We start from the raw sequence: 16,369 nt of genomic DNA, 5'->3' as shown, positions 1-16,369 counted from the left end.
TTGTAGTCAGCTGTGCTGTGGGGGAAATGAATAATAATAATAATTGATCTCACGGAGGAAAGATAAATGTCAAACAAGTGCATTTATTAGGATTCATTGTTTTTTTTTCTATCAGTTTAATATTTACATGTCATACAAGAAGGGGAACTGGGAAAGAATTGAACATCTCCTGTATTAATAAATCTCAATTCTCCACAACCTTTGACCTTAATCGACTCCTGTGACTCGTCCACTTAGCTGCGTCCAGTCGTTGTTTGTACAAGTGACACAAAGTGAGACAAATCGGACCGGACCCCGTTTAATACCAGTGTGATCAGTCAAAGCAAGTCCCTGTTAAATGCTCCCGTACAAATCACTCGATGTGTTAACTCAGCTGGAACAACTCATGGTGGGTCAGTTTTTTATCATGGATGTAAATGTGCAGTGGCGAGGGAGGACGGTTGGGGGAAGTCAGAACTGTACGAAGACGCCGTGTGTGGACTCCGGACAATGGTTAGACACAGATATCACACGTGATGATAATCAGCTCAGTCATGATTCAATGCTCAGTTTGCAGGAAACATAGTAATGTGGTGATTTGAATTGGTTCTAGTTCAGCTGTGGACTCTATAAAAACTAAACATCTACATAGAAAATGTCAACTTTTAATTTACAGACACTTTTTAAAATATTAATTTGAAGTTCCCTCTTTTGTTGTAAATGGCACATTTAAGCTCAAACCAATATGGCTAGAGGTTTTAAATTTTCTTTTCTTTTATCAAAGCTGCTCCTTCAGTGATTCAGGACCAAATACTCGAGGAGGTGGTTGAAGCTCGGGTGTGCACATGGCAAACTGACAGACTGACCATGCAGGTGTGATGGAAACTGAGCTTTTTGCTGTCTCATGCGTCACGTGGCTGAGCACCTCGCGACTTGTCGTCCTACTTTTTTTTAGCAACTTTTTTTACTTGCTCATCCAAACAAAGCGTCACCCGGTTTGTTTTCACACGTTTGAGGAGAGGAGTTCATTTTTAACTTTTGTTAGACAGCGAGAAGCGAGTTCCAGAAGGATTTCAGGAACGGGAGGACTCGTCCTCTTTTCGGGGGGGAGAAAATAGCTGAATCTATATTTAGGGAGCATCAGCCCGGTTGTGTCTATTAATGGAATAGTTCACAAAAGAATCATCCTCAGAGTTTCTTCCATGTTTTTGGCACTTTTTCTTGCAGATCTGCATCTTTCTGTCAGTTCCTTTATTTCTATATCTTAAACACCAGTGTTCACACCACAACCTTCATTTTCACACCTCGTTTATATATTTATCTTCTTGTATAACGGCACTATGTGTTTTTCATTTAGAGCTTTAGTGTATTTCCACATAAAGATACTTATTCAACTTGGCATAAACGAAGCAGAGTCCGTCCGTTCTGCAGGAACACAGTGAGCGATGCTGCATGTGAACTCAGGGTAGATGGATGTACAGTGTGCAGTGTTGTCCTGTGGGCCCCTCGCTCTCCGGCCAGAGGCGTGGAAAGAAAATTCAAGGTTCTCTCAAAGAATATTGCCTCCGGCCCGTCGTAGGTTTTAAAAATGACGCCAGCCAACGGCACCAGCTTCTCCCCCTGCGAGCGACAGTGCTGGCTCAGGTCCACCAGGATTTAGCCGCTTCCTCGTCCTTGCTGCGACCTTCTCATAAAATCTGTGGACTCCATCGCCGCACACTGTCCTCCACTCAGCTCTTCTCGGGCCGGTTGTCCCCCTGGTTTCTCCCTCTGCCCCTCATTTAGGAATCCATTGTTTTGTGACTCTGATATCAAGTAGTGTTGTGTTGACATCTGCTCAACGTAGGACGACGACTACAGCACACATTTAAAGGTATGGTAACTTAAGACATTGGGTGACAAAATAAACAACAGTTACAGACTGAATTCTTCTACATGGAGTGATACTGAGTAAAGGTCAGTGATTATTCTTCACATGCAAGGAACGTCCTCTGAGCTTATGTCCTGACCCCATTAGACGTGATGATGATCTACACTCCAGCTCTGTGTGGATAAAACATGACTGCAGACGGGGTTGACAGACACAGACTCAGATTATTTTACAGGTGACGTGTGGTGATATTCATTAAAGGTGTGGGAGGCGTATCCTGGTGCGGGAGCTGCTTTTACGGCGGCTTTCCGGACAGGTAGGAAATCAGCGCGGCGATGGCACAGATGTACGTTATGATGCCGAACACGATGGAGAGCACCGAGAGCCACAGAGCCTGGCGTGACGCGGCGTTGGCCCCCTGGAAATCCCCCTGAGCCGATGCCTTGTTGGTCTGAGAAACGGAGGAGAGAGGAGGTTGAGATGAGGATTAGAGCGGGAGAGGGACAGAGAGAGGGGAGAGCGGCATTTGTCATCATTTGTCAGTGTCGCCCGTGGCCTCCACTTTCCTCTTCCACTCATTCCAATCACACGCTAAACCCATATTATGTCCCATCTCTGAATCAGCCCCGACGTTTGTGCGTCATTCATCACTTTCTCCGTCCTCCCTCCAGTCCTTGTCTTTGACTCTGACCCCTGTTATCGGTAGCACTCAACAATATTGGAAATCTATCACCTTGGGGCTTCTCGTTATGACTCTAATTAAACCTTAACGAAGGTTATCGATCTGATCAAAAGGCCTTCGCAGCGTGCTGCCAGTTAGCTTTGTAGCTTTGCAGTAATGGGATTTTCTTTTCTTTTCTGCTGGAGTGATGCCTGTATAAACTATGGGCCCCTGGCGACTGCAGATAGAGGCGTCAGGAGCCTTTTCACGCTGCCAGTGGTAAGAGTGACTGATGTTGTTCCTCTTTCCCTTTGACCTGCTTCAGATTTCCACCTGCTCGGCCTCAGAAAGGGACTTTTCTCTCTCCACAGTCACCGAGTGCTGCCTCCTTGTGGGAACTGTTGGTTTCCTCTGTAATAGTCACGATGTAAAGAACCTTGAGATCAAGCATGTTGTGATTTATCTATGAAGTGAAGAGATGATTTCAGCATCTTACTCCGTTATTCATGTCAATGTGTTGTGTGTTAAATAATCTCAAGTCATCAGTGTCTGTTCTGTGAGACCAGGAGTAGGTGGAAGGATTTAACCGTCTGTGTTTCACCAAAATCCTTATGTTTGAAATAATTACTTAAAAAAAACCTTTTATATCTTTAATGATTTTATATTATTTGTATTTCACTGAAGGTGGATTTGAATTACTTCAACTAGACACACAGATATAAATTGAGTTTGTTCAAATTAAAGTTAACAAACTGTATTAAGCTGTATTAACACAATCGATATCCTTAAATTATTAATTAAAGTATTCTTTGAGTTATAGAGCATCATTTAATATCCTACTGGTTCTTAATAGCCTCCTGCAATTTATGGTGATTAATTAAACACCGAGAGGAAGTGATAATGACCTCGGATACGATTTGAAGTGGATCCATAAATCATGTTAAGTGGTTTAAACTTCCTAAACCAGTCAAACTAATTCAGAATAGAAACAGATTTTAATTTACAGTCTTTTTTTGTTAACAGTATACATAGTTCATTTATTGATCAGCAGGCAAGAGCCATTTAATTTCTTAGGCACTAAATCAATGATTTATTGATTATTGATTTTGATATATATTTTGATTGATGATTGGCTCTAGTTAACCCCCTGCGACCCTCAAAGTATAAACTGTATTGATAATTGATGGATGGATATTGATTGATATTGATTATTATTTTAAATATCTGCTTAGTAAAAGTGGTTTTCTTTTGGGTAAGTGACCGAGTGAGTCCAGATTAGTTTTATTACCTGTTCTTCTTTGACTTACTATGATATGTTGTCGTGTGTTGTATTATGTTTGTCAAATATTTGAAAACTTAATGTCCCTGACTCCAGGTCTGTGATGGGAAGGTTGTGAATGTTGTTTTTTGGGGTTGTGACACCATTTAATCAATAAAATACCATCGAGTGAAGTTGAAAAACATCTTAAATCATTTTGAAATATGGCACAAGAGGATGAAATGATCATCTTGGTGCAGCCCTCCTTCGGATTGAAGTTGTAATGCCTCCCTGTCTATAAACTCCAAAGCACTTCCATAATATCCACAGCACAAATAACACTGGACCTGTTGTTTGTCTGCACACACTGCAGAGGGTCAGACATCAGCGTACACTGTGAAACACACTGCCAGGTTACATCTCGTCAGCTCAGGACTGTGTGTGTGTGTGTGTGTGTGTGTGTGTGTGTGTGTGTGTGTGTGTGTGTGTGTGTGTGTGTGTGTGTGTGTGTGTGTGTGTGTGTGTGTGTGTGTGTACCTTCTGTGAAAGGTAGAAGGCAGCGATGCCCAGGGGCCAGAAGCAGCAGAGCATGGAGAAAAAGGCCAGACCCAGGTAGTCCTGAGGGATCATCAGAGGGAAGTTGCTCTCGCTGTCCGTATCACTGAAGTCGTCAATGGATGAGTCCTGGGATTCAAACAGAGTGAACTCAGGGTTGTGTTCAGGTGAGAGGGTCTGAAACCGACTGAATAAACACCTCAAGCTGCTCGTGCACAATCTGTGTGGTTGTGTGTTCCCTGGTTTTTAGATATTCACCTTGTTAGTTAGCAGAGTACAAATAAACCACTGAAGACGTTAGAGTGAAAATGGATCTATTTCTTTTCACTTTCTTTAAAATTGTGGGATTTCCAAGAAAATAATTCATTGATCTTGAAAATAAACACAGACAATTTTAGTAGACTGATATTTATGAGTGTGTAAAGTTTGGCGCAGCTTGATTAAATTGAGAGGGACGGTTGGGCCTTGTCTTTCAGATTCCATCTTCCTATCTGATGCAGTGGACATTACTTGACTATAACTTCACAATAACTAAAAATCACATTTTAAAGACGCAACATCTCTCTCTAGAAAACTTCATAGGGACTATTTCTTCGTCCAAAGTCGGTCCAATATAGTTCCAGCCCATTGCGCTTGATTTTGGTGATATAGAACTTTTTATCTTCATCAATGTAGCAGCAGATATCTTAAAAACCAAGGCTCATAAACCAAATGGTCTGACATATGTAATAAATATGTTTTTTTGTATTTTGAATGAAAAGTCCTTTTTAGATTCCTTCAGGAATTGAACATTATCCAATCTAAACTAAACCCCACTAACATTAAGACCCTGTTGTGTCCACGTCCTCCACAGCAGCATGAAGCCTCTGCTCACGCCTGTGAGATAATGTGACTGAATGGGGTTAGTCTGCATGTGCACCAGCTCAGTTGACCGCAGGTGATTCATGACTCACGCGTGGTTCTGAAACAGCTGCAGATTCAGTCTGACTCTCCATCGCTCCCTGACCCTGTCGCGTTCCTCCGCTGGTTTGATTCTGACGTGTGAAATAATTGTGCATCTTCCAAAGATGCTCCTGTAACATTTGAGCAAACGCTTCAGCGCTGACATGTGTTTAACGTTCAGCGCTGTAGTTGCGTCACTGCCGCTCACTGCAACATGCCGGTTCTATGAAGCGGCGATTGATTCGCTCTGTCTGGAGTTACCTCGTGTATCAGCATTGATTTACCTGGAGCATAAAGCAGTTCCCATGGCGACAAGAGGCAGATGAACCTCACGTTGAGGCAAAAGACACTGAGATCATCTCTCACTGTGACTAGCAGTGGTTCAAAGTTCATCAGGAAGTGAGGGGGGGAATTCCAGTGTTTGTGTGTAAATGAATGGAACCTCCACTGGCAGCTGCCACATGGCGACAGTGGCTGCAATGTAATCCTATGGGGCAACTGCGACGGTTCAGGAAATGTCCACCAATAAAAGGCTCAAAATGTTATTCTGGGTCTTTGCTAAGAGTCTGGCAACATTACACATCTCACTTAATGAGAAGTCTCACTCTCAAGTCCCGTGAGACATTTAGTTGTTGCAGGAAGAAGGAGATGGAAATGTGAGAGAGTTGGAGAGATTGGATTTTACTTTACTATTATGGCTGAATCTGGTTTGGACAATATCGACGAAGCGTTTGACTTTGATAACCATCCCTACTTGTTTGAGCTGGAGTACACGGACGAGGAGGTTCTACACATTGACAAATTTCGTGTTACGGCTGCTGGTGGAGACGATCTACTGGACCAAAGGTTTTAAGTAAAAACATTCACTTCTACACCCACATTTAAAAACATAGGGTCCAAGTTGAAAAAATACCAGAATTCCCATTTAACTGAGCATTTGAAGTGAAAGAAAGTCGGAGTAGGAGAAGTTGTGTTGTTCCTCTTTGAGGTCATTCCAAGGGTTTAATCCCACAGGCCTGCGTCTTTGCATCACTGCACTACAACAAGCATTAAGAATTCAATTTCTTCTGCCGTTCTTTTTGTCCTTGTGGAGCAAACTCTCGTCCTGTGTGTGATTCCACTGTTTGTCCACTCGATCGCGTTTTTCAATCAAAGTAATGTTCGTCAAATGGCCTTCAGCCCTTCAGTCCACAGTGGGTTGTAATTGAAACTTTAATTTATCCTCGGTGGGAGACGCGATGATTTAAACAAAACCAGCAGCTGCTTATTTGTGACATTTACAGCCCGAACGTTCTCAAGTTGAGTCGCCAAAGCATCACGTGACCAGGGTAAAGGTTTTAAAGCTAATTTACATTTCACTCCAGGGCGAGCTTTGCTCAGTGATCTATGAAATAGAACTGGCATCCTCCACCGCGACTGTAGTGTCATTACCTGAGCCGCGGCAGGAGAGGAGCTTTATGTAATCTGGCTTTTTGACAGTAAGCATTCAATTGCTTCCTGAAATACACCTCTCATATGTCTATTTTAAGTTCCTTGTTCGCTCCCTGACTCTATTCTGAGAATATGATTTTAAATTTAAACGTGAAACTCCTGCGAGGAACAAAGAGGATGTGGTTGAGATTAGTTGATCAAATATTGTAATTATTTGATGTGATGATTAGTCAAAGAATTGATTATTTATTTCCACATTTGATTACTTCTTCTTGTATCAATACCAACCGTTCTCTGATTTATGCTGCTGATAAATGAGCAACAAATGAAGATGAACACTTGTCCTCTTGGAAATTATAATAAGACTTTTAACCCTGTAGACATTATGTGTTGATGGTCTTTCTCTTCGAGTATCTGCAGATGAATAATCGACTCGTGCTGCTTCCCTTTATCTGTCAGTGCTTGAGTTTACAACCTGGAATTCAACCACACAAACTCTGTTAGTCAGTGCAAAAGAAAACAACTGTCTTACGTCGGAGTCAGGAAGCAGGTCGTCCTCGTCATCCATGCTGTAGGACGCGCTGTGGTAGTCCTGCGCCTCGGCCAGCAGCTTCCTCTCCAGCGTGGAGCCCGGCCGAATGTCCACGAACGTGGTCTCCAGGTAGTCTTTGCTGAGCAGGGAGTCTGTGTGGCCCCAGATGGGGGCCGGTGGGTAAAAAGACTCCAGTGTGCGAGGTAACGAGCAAGGGTCCAGTAGCTGCTGCTGCTGACGCTCAGGAGGATGTCCGCAGTAGCTCCTCCACGCTAAGGGCGGGTAGGCCCGGTCCTCCTCGCACTTTACCAAGATGCCCTTGAACAGGGCACCAGGGGCCTGTCCAGTCCCAGGCCCCAGCCCCGGCGCTGATGCCCGGCTGTTGTTGGTGTTTTCTCCCAGAAGAGGGTGCTCCAGCTCATCCAGATTTTCCATCCCTCTCTTTTAATACCGACCACACAAGAGGCCACCACATCAACAACCAAATGTAATCTGCAAATCGGTCTCCCTGAAGAGCGTTCGATGGGCTTACGCAAAGGCAGCTGCTTTGCTGGTTTTAGTGTTTCACTGGTAATCCATCTTTAATCCTATTCTTTAATTTTTGTCTTATCGTAGGCCTTAGTCCAGAGGCCTACAACACACGGCAGGTTTATGACGGAGGGAAATGTCCTCGATGTGCCGGTGGCCTGCCCCTGTGTGCCGTCAGATGTGAAGTTGTGCTGCTGGATTAAAGAATCTCTTCTCCTCACATGTCACAAACTATTTGTTTCATGGCTTGACGGCTCCGGGTTTGCCCCTTGTCTTCTATTTCACATGATTGAGAGTGTTAGTGTTCATGAATATGCTAATGTCGGCTACTTTCTCTCTCATACAATATGGAAATGTCAATTCTGATGATAGAGGACCCTGATTAGCCCCCGACAGGCTAATGAAAACACCGGGCACGGGGATTTCGGTGCGACCGCCCTCAGGAACTCGTGGAAAATGTCTTCATCTCACCAGTGACCCAGTCTTATTGTGAAAGTTTCTGATGTCAATCTTTCCCCTTCAACGGTTCCAGATGGAAATGAGCAATGACAACAACTATAAGGAGAAAAACTTCAAGCTGTCATGACATATAATTCTTTTTTGTTTGTTTCCTTTCGTGAGACTGAAAAGAAAACTGCACTGCCACTGCTTTCAAAAACAGACCGAAGGCTTCGGGGACTTCAGATGACTGGACTGATGCACAGTGTGGGGGGGGGGTTTGAAGCTTGAATATGCACAACCTCCAGCAGCAGTGGAACTAGTGGCGCAGTGATCGGATTGGGGCCATATTTGAGGGCAGTTAATCTGCAAAAGCAACGAGGCTCCAGAAATAGAATCCTATGGCGCACGCCTGCAGGTCAGCGTGCCCGCAAACATGCCTGCTCCTCCGATGCTGCGGCAGGAAGCGATAATGCAGAAATCAAAGTGGCCTGGTCTTGATTTACGGCCGGTGGGTTTGCTGCCTGGTGCAGCAGCGGGTCCTCTGGGACATGTAATTTTAATGCCCCCCCATCCACCTTAAGAGGGTTTCATTCAGGACACGGCAGCAGTTGGGTGGCTCGCGGTCCACTTTCCTCCGATGAGGACGATGGAGTCTGTTCAAAGACAAAAAAAGGTCACAGGAAATGTTAGCCTCGAGCTTCATGCACACAGCATCTTGTCTCTGAGGGTTTTGTGACTGCAGGTTGGATCGGGGTCTTATCTTTCCTCATGCACACATTCCCATCATACTACAGGCCCCTGACCCCAAATCACACCAGACACAGGACATCAGTGTGTCTCTATTCAGCGTCTCTCTATTCAGCCAATCAAATCCGATCTACTTCATGGCGTCATTGCCCTGTGGATGTCGAGCTTACCCCAATGCGTTGTTTAGTCATTTAGTACACACACACACACAAACACACACGCACGCACAAACACACACGCACGCACAAAGACTTGTGTGATAACAATGCTTTTGGCTATGCTGCCACACAGGGTAATAATAATAGGGGTCTGTCAAACAAAACAATAACAAAAGACCTAGTTTGATGATGTCATGAAGCAGTGTGGGATCATGGGAGTTGTTGTCTTCACCCAAAATCAACGAGACGCGACTCGGGCATAAATTATGTTCACGGATGAGGTCATTTGTGAAAGTTTTATTCACGTTACGCAGTAAAGCGGCAAAGGCGACAACAAGGAAACGCAAAATTGTGGGTTTTCTCTGGTTTTGAGCAATTTAGCATTTTAATGAATTGTTGCATAGTATAACTTTAACTATAACATGGAACATTTATTTTGTTACATCATGTTGTTGCTTGTTGTGGGAACTGTTGGGTTTCTATATAATTTTGTGAGGTCTCGACTTTGTAAATGTCTGTTGTGATTTGATTTAGGCCGAACATGCAGAGGTGGCAGAGGATTGTTGTATCACGATTCCATCTTTTACACTGTGGACGATTGTATTGCGGATTCAAACTCACGGTTCCAGAATTGTCCCCCCCCCCAACACTTGAACCCACCTGATCCAGCCCCTAACATGAATCCCAAAGTGAGAACATCTAAAATTAGACACAACCGAAGAGGTGGAGAGAAACGCTCCTGTGTGAGCTGACAAGTGAGAAAGGATGAAATAACAAAGAACAAAAAGTGTCTGCCGTGTGTGTGTGTGTGTGTGTGTGTGTGTGTGTGTGTGTGTGTGTGTGTGTGTGTGTGTGTGTGTGTGTGTGTGTGTGTGTGTGTGTGTGTGTGTGTGTTGAAGGGCTTTTCACTCCCGGGCTGCAAAAAAAAAAAAGGAAAGTGTCATTTCAACAAACCACATAATATCTCATCAGTAAGTATTCATTCTGCATGGCGGAGCGCTTCACAGGCTCCAGATCAACTCAGTGGCTCGTTGTCGCTCGCTCCACCGCACAGCATCGCGGGGAAATAAATAAATAAATAAAGTGGAATAATTGGGTGTCTCTGGGCTGGAGTGCTGCTGCGGCCTGTGTTCTGCTGCGAGCGCTGGAACTGCTTCGCCGTGCAAACCTCCTCCCTCCTCCCCTCCCTCCCTCCCTCCCTGCATCTCTGCTCGCCTCCTCCTCACCCACCTCCTTTGTGGAGGGCTAGTACCTCTCACAGTGAACAAGCTGAGCGATCGTTCAACACACTGACGTCACAACGCCTCCTCCTCAAGACACACACACACATAAACACACACACACACAAATCTGGACATTCGGTGAATACATGCTCGCTCACACATCAGCCTCCCCTCCTCTCTCTCTCTCTCTCTCTCTCCTCTTAATCACTGCAGCTTCATTCCAGGAGAGATGCACTCAGCTTTATTACACCCCTCGCCCTCCTCTCCTCACCCCTCGCCCCCCTTCACCCCTGCCCATCCACCATAAAAAGACTTCTGTCAGCTGTATTATAAGCTCGCCTCCTCTTTTTTTTTTTCTGATTCTGCAACGCTCATAAAACATCCAGTCAGGTGGAGGGAATGTTGCAAGGACGCCGCCGCAAATCACCACTGACACTTTTACATGAGCTCCTCTTCTCTCTCTCTCTCTCTCTCTCTCTCTCTCTCTCTCTCTCTCTCTCTCTCTCTCTCTCTCTCTCTCTCTCTCTCTCTCTCTCCTCTTTAGTCTGGGGCTCGCTCGCACACGTACACAACCACACATCCACTCTCAGCTCCCTCCATTGCTTCCCCTCCGTCTCCTTTGCTTCTGATCTGACTCCATCTCCCTTTCTTATTCCCCATAATCCAGCCGGTACCGTCAATGCCACTGTACAAAACTTAAAACTTGTCTCATACTCGAGAGCTTGTTCTTAAAACCATTTTGCTGCTGACTCCTGACTGATTTTTCAGCAACTCTGCAGTCTGATTCTCTATCTCACAGCACACACACACACACACACACACACACACACACACACGTAATTGCTGTTATATTTCAGCTGATACAGATCGAGGAGATGCAGATTCGGTGAACGCACTCGTAGAAGAAGACAGGGGCGCGCTGGCTGCAGAACATTGGAGCTGTAAACGCCCGCAGGGCTCTAATAAAAGGACATCTCGGAGAACAGCGATGTCGGGCGGATAAGACCAGAGCAGGCTCCCAGATATGCCAAAGAAAGAAAATTTGAAAACCCCGAGTGGCAGTTTAATAGCCCTATTGATTTCATTTCCAAACTCCTTTTCTCACGCTCCCTCTCTCTCTCTCTCGCCTCCTTGATCTGTGCGGAGTGAGACGACGAGAGCAGAGAGGAAACTGAACAGAAAAGATAAGCAGGAAAAAAAAAAACAGGCAGGCGACGTGGAGAGCGCTGCACAGTTCGTGAAGCTCAAAGTAACATCATGTTCCTATGGAAACACATTCACCACGGAGCGCAGTGTGCACTGCAGGATAAATGAAGCAGAGGCTAATTTGCCATTTCAGTGCTGCTCCTCTGCTCGGCTTGATAATAACTGGATGGGATAATTCCAGCGTAGCCGTGCCTTCCAGTGAGGATGTGTCGCCGTCACATTAGACGGCAAAGGATGGATCATTTTGACACAATTACCCTGTAATAACAAATGAGCGCAGTCACGCCAGGCGCTGGGTTTTACTCGAACCCCCCCTGTGCAGAATGTGTGCACAGGCTCATTAATCAGTACATTGTATGCCCTGCTTTGACCCCCCCCCATCACACACACACACACACACACACACACACACACACACACACACACACACACACACACACACAGTCATTCAATTTCCCTCACATAACTACACATGCACACACGCACAGTTCTTTGCAGCCTTGCATCATTCATTTTTCAGACACACGGTAAACAAACCCTGGGAAGCTTCCCTGCCTCCTGCCTCCTGCTCACATACATACTGTATGTACACATGTCTCACACACACACACACACACACACACACACACACACACACACACACACACACACGGGAACGCTTGCACAGCTGGTGCTTGTGTGCGATGAGGCCTGAAGAGTGAGAAGTTACCCATCTGCAATATGTTGTAAATGGCTCCAGCATCTCTGCAGAGTGTGTTGCATGTTGTACTCGGTGTGACGTTGTGTGTGTCTGTGAGCATCACAAACTGTACAGGGACAGGATATGTCTCACAATATTCTATTTGTGTGTTTGTGTGTGTGTTGTGTGTGTGTGTGTGTGTGTGTGTGTGTGTGTGTGTGTGTGTGTGTGTGTGTGTGTGTGGCTTGTGCTTAAGTGTCTTCTACAGCTGCTGCCACTCAATGTGCTTCTTTATTCTCTTGGGTTTACATGTATGGTTGTGCAGTGATTGTACATATGTGCATGTTACTGTGTAAAACACTGAGAGAAGGTTACTTACATGCCTGTTACATACGTGTACATCCCCAGTGACACGCAGCGCACTGTACACACACACACACACAGGCATTTTGTAGACTGTTCAAATAGGAAGTAATTTCTAAATTAAAATGTTTTTTTGATACAATTTTATATTTCCATGTTTTCGCCATCAGCAGCACAGATGATCAAACAGATTCTAAACTAATTATTAAAATGGAAAACAAACACAATAATCAATTTAATCAGTTATTGCTTCAACTAAACTACAAAATATGTCAAAGATTTGTGATAAAAAAAACACGTTTTAATGGGAATCAGAGTTTTGTTATGTTCATTTTATGCTCAAATAAAAATAGGACATAAAAAAAAAAACAGGCCACAAGCTTGATTTTGATAACGACTTTGTGCGACTTGTGTAATCATGTGGAGAAACAAGTTATTGTGTAAGTTATTGTCTATTGAGAGTATATATAACCTTCTATTGTTTCAATATATCAGTTTAATTTACTCTTGTGTGTTTTAGGTGAAGCCTGTGAACATGTGCGTGAACACTGGAGGAGCTAAACATGTACAGAGGCTGCACTGATGTCATCTCCACTGTGTTTACATAAGACGTGTTGCCATGCACTGACCTGTACGTGTGTGTGTGTGTGTGTGTGTGTGTGTGTGTGTGTGTGTGTGTGTGTGTGTGTGTGTGTGTGTGTGTGTGTGTGTAGTACTATTACTACTAACCCTAACCCTTGTGTTGTCACATATGTGTCTGAGCAGATTCTCCTTCAGTCTGGAGACAAAACGCTCCGGTTCACACGAGGTAAATCATCGATGTTCAGGATTACGTGGGTTTGGTTAAGCTTTAATTAAAGCCACACAGACGTCCTCGTCGTCTGATTCAAGATTTGACCTGAAACTAAACATGTGGCCCTTCAGGTCGAGGTCGAGGTTTAAGGGGACAAATATGAATCAATGCGATGTCCTCACAAGTCACTAAAGTGTGTGTGTGCAGCGAAGAGCTAAGGAAAGAGAGTGAGGTAATTAGCCTCTCTGATATTTACATGATGAGCGATGATGTATTCATGGACTCCACACACACACACAGACACACACGCACAGATGATACAAATGTGATCTTTCTAACCAGCTTTCCTTCCTGACCTGGAGATGAAGACGTGCTGTGCAGGAGTGTCAGGTTGTCTGAGGTTTCAGGAAGCGAGTGTGTGCTGCGTATGGTTTTATATTTCTGCAGACCCGGCTGAACGTACAGCAGCAAATAGCTGTACAAACATAAACATTGGAGCCGAGCTGTGTGTGTGTGTGTGTGTGATGGGGGTTGTTCTGCTGCTGCTGCTGCTGCTGGGGTTCCACTCCTCTATTGTACAAATGCACAAACACACACACAGGAAACAAAGCCAATGAGGAGATTCACGATGAAAGCTCTGGCTCCTGAGGTGTGTGTGTGTTATCCCACTTGCTGAGAACCTGAGGAAGGTTATGGTCTTCATCATTAATAAATCACCCCTCTGAAATATTAGCCCTGAATCGGTCATTGAAAGGTTTCACGGACACGGATCCTCTTACAACCTGAGACCTGCTCTGATACATTACTGCTGACACGAAAGTCAAACTTGAATATTAATAAGTTTTTTATAAATGCAACCTCTCTACTATGACACGGTGCTCTTATAGCAGCAGTGATTCAACCTTCATAACGATTTATAAAGCTGCTTCACAAAGAGGGGATAGATAGATAGATAGATAGATAGATAGATAGATAGATAGATAGATAGATAGATAGATAGATAGATGGATAGATAGATAGATAGATGGATAGATAGATAGATAGATAGATAGATTCCTTTAATATTCTTATTGTGCGTAAAATGGTGCGTAAATGTGCGTAAAATCCAATTAAATGTCCAATTTACCAACGATAACGATGAAATCAAGATTTGCTGAGTGTAAAACTCGATTAGCTCTAATCAGTGCGAGCAAAACAGTAAAATTGCTCCATGTTTCCTCACCTTAAAATCGGAAACTCTGCTCCTCTCCTCCTCTTCCTCGTCCTGTCCTGTCCTCGGAACGACTCCTCCGAGGAGAAACGGGGGGAAATCCACAACCCCAGTTTTAACCCTCCACAGCACGGATCGCTTTTACGCACTGCTGGCGCGGTGCTTTGCTGGAATTCGGCGCGGGCGTGTGCAGTGCGTGCGTAATTGTGTGATGAGCGGATCGCACGTATCCCTGGTAGAGGTGAGGAAACCCAACCTGCGGGCTTCCCCTCGGTTTCGAGCTGTGCGGATGCGTGAAGATGCCCCAGCTTCACCTGTGCAGCCTGGCAGCGGTAACGCGCACGCTCCCCTTCCCACTGCACCGCAGCTCCACGCGCATCCTGCCCCCCCCACCACCCCCTGGCTCTCTGCTCCTCCTCACACGGGGAGCAGCTCTCTCATTAATCCTTGTTGCGGCCGCAGAGCATCTCACACAGTGTCAACTTTCTTCTGCCACTCTCAGCTTTTCTCTGACTTCCCAAAATACAGCTCTGTGCACCTCCTCCCTCTCCTCCTCCTCCTCCTCTCCTGTCTCTATCCCTCTCTCCTTTCTTCAGCTGTGCCACCTCATTACGGCAGAAACACTGGGTCCTAAAGCCTGTTGGTGTGCTTGTGTGTGTGTGTGTGTTTTATTCCAATCCCTGAGGTCCTCATGAGGATAGGAGGACGTGAGGACATTTCGCCTTTTCTTACTTCTTTAAGAGGATTAGAAGGGTCAGGGCTTGGTTTTGGGTTGGAATTAGGATTGAGGTTAAAATAGGGACGGAGCATGGGGAGGGGGGGATGAGGTTAGCCCTCACATCACAAGTGTGTGTGGTCATTAGGATGCCAGGGGGGTCTTAGGGCTCTGGACAGGCTGCAAATGCAATATCCGCAGAGTGCTGGAAGGTGCAACAATGAGATGAGAATCTCCTCAACGCTCCTGCAAACACGGGGATGGACAGAGGCGGCAATCAAAACAGAGAGGCGGGCGGGCGGGAGGGGGACAGAGGCTGAGGGGTTGGAGGAAGAAGGGGGATGTGTGTGTGTGTGTGTGTGTGTGTGTGTGTGTGTGTGTGTGTGTGCTGTTCCAGAGTGGAGATAGTGAGATGCCCTCCAGCGACGATGAGTCCACTTTGTGTCGGGCTTTTTCTTTCCCACTTCACCCTCTGACCCACTTTGCTGGCCCCGGCCCACGCAGCCCACATTCAGCTCTCCGGTCAGACACGACTCAAGACGCAGGAACGATTGTGCTCGTGCTCACTTTGCCTCTTTCAGGGTGGAGGCGGTGCCAGATAAAGCTCGGGCATTACTGGACACCAGCAATCAATGAAATCCAAAGGGCTTACGCTGAGTATTTAATGAGGTGCACTGCTCTTGGTAAAAATCCCCCCAGCGCCACATGTGATTTAACCTCTGGGCTGTTTTTCTGTTGTTGTTGTTGTTTGTTTCCTTCCAGACGGTCAACACAGCATCTGAAGCTGCATTTGTCTTTGGCTGTCACAGTGACAAGGGGCCTCTCAGTCCATCATGATGCAGGAATCAATACACTTTCCTAAGTCTGAGCACATCGTCCCCCATCACTCTATTTTCCATCTCTTTATTCTCTTCCCTCCGTCCTGCACTCGCAGCCTCTCCTCCTCCGTCCTGCAGCTCTCCATCTCTCTCTGTCCTTTCATATCTTTCTCCATCTTCATCTGTCTGTTCTGTTCCTAAAAGCTGGAGGATGCAGGGCAGAGGACGGGGGAAGGAGCCGTGGGGGGATTGATTCGGAG

General features: G+C 45.4%; 1 protein-coding gene across 1 annotated transcript; it reads right to left on the bottom strand.

Annotated features, from left to right (window-relative positions):
- Window positions 1-63: 63 nt before the first annotated feature.
- tmem91 (transmembrane protein 91) lies at window positions 64-15,138 on the bottom strand. The gene is made up of 4 exons (XM_035154396.2): window positions 14,589-15,138; window positions 7,229-8,850; window positions 4,306-4,452; window positions 64-2,300 (listed from the first exon to the last, which is right to left on the bottom strand). The coding sequence occupies exons 2-4, from the start codon at window positions 7,661-7,663 to the stop codon at window positions 2,145-2,147; spliced, it is 738 nt and encodes a 245-aa protein (XP_035010287.1). The 5' UTR covers window positions 7,664-8,850; window positions 14,589-15,138; the 3' UTR covers window positions 64-2,144.
- Between the last annotated feature and the right edge of the window lie 1,231 nt (window positions 15,139-16,369).

The sequence above is a fragment of the Hippoglossus stenolepis genome, chromosome 4 (assembly GCF_022539355.2).
Source record: "Hippoglossus stenolepis isolate QCI-W04-F060 chromosome 4, HSTE1.2, whole genome shotgun sequence".
Classification (NCBI taxonomy): domain Eukaryota; kingdom Metazoa; phylum Chordata; class Actinopteri; order Pleuronectiformes; family Pleuronectidae; genus Hippoglossus; species Hippoglossus stenolepis.
This window is presented reverse-complemented; position numbering and strand designations above follow the sequence as displayed.

What these genes read in the sequence shown, in the direction of transcription:
- tmem91 (XM_035154396.2), bottom strand. Translation starts at nt 7,663, where the DNA reads ATGGAAAATCTGGATGAGCTGGAGCACCCTCTTCTGGGAGAAAACACC. An exon ending in ACCTGCTTCCTGACTCCGAC is followed by an intron (nt 4,453 to 7,228) that starts GTAAGACAGTTG and finishes TTTGAATCCCAG; the next exon opens with GACTCATCCATTGACGACTT. An exon ending in CCTTCTACCTTTCACAGAAG is followed by an intron (nt 2,301 to 4,305) that starts GTACACACACAC and finishes TCCGTTTCTCAG; the next exon opens with ACCAACAAGGCATCGGCTCA.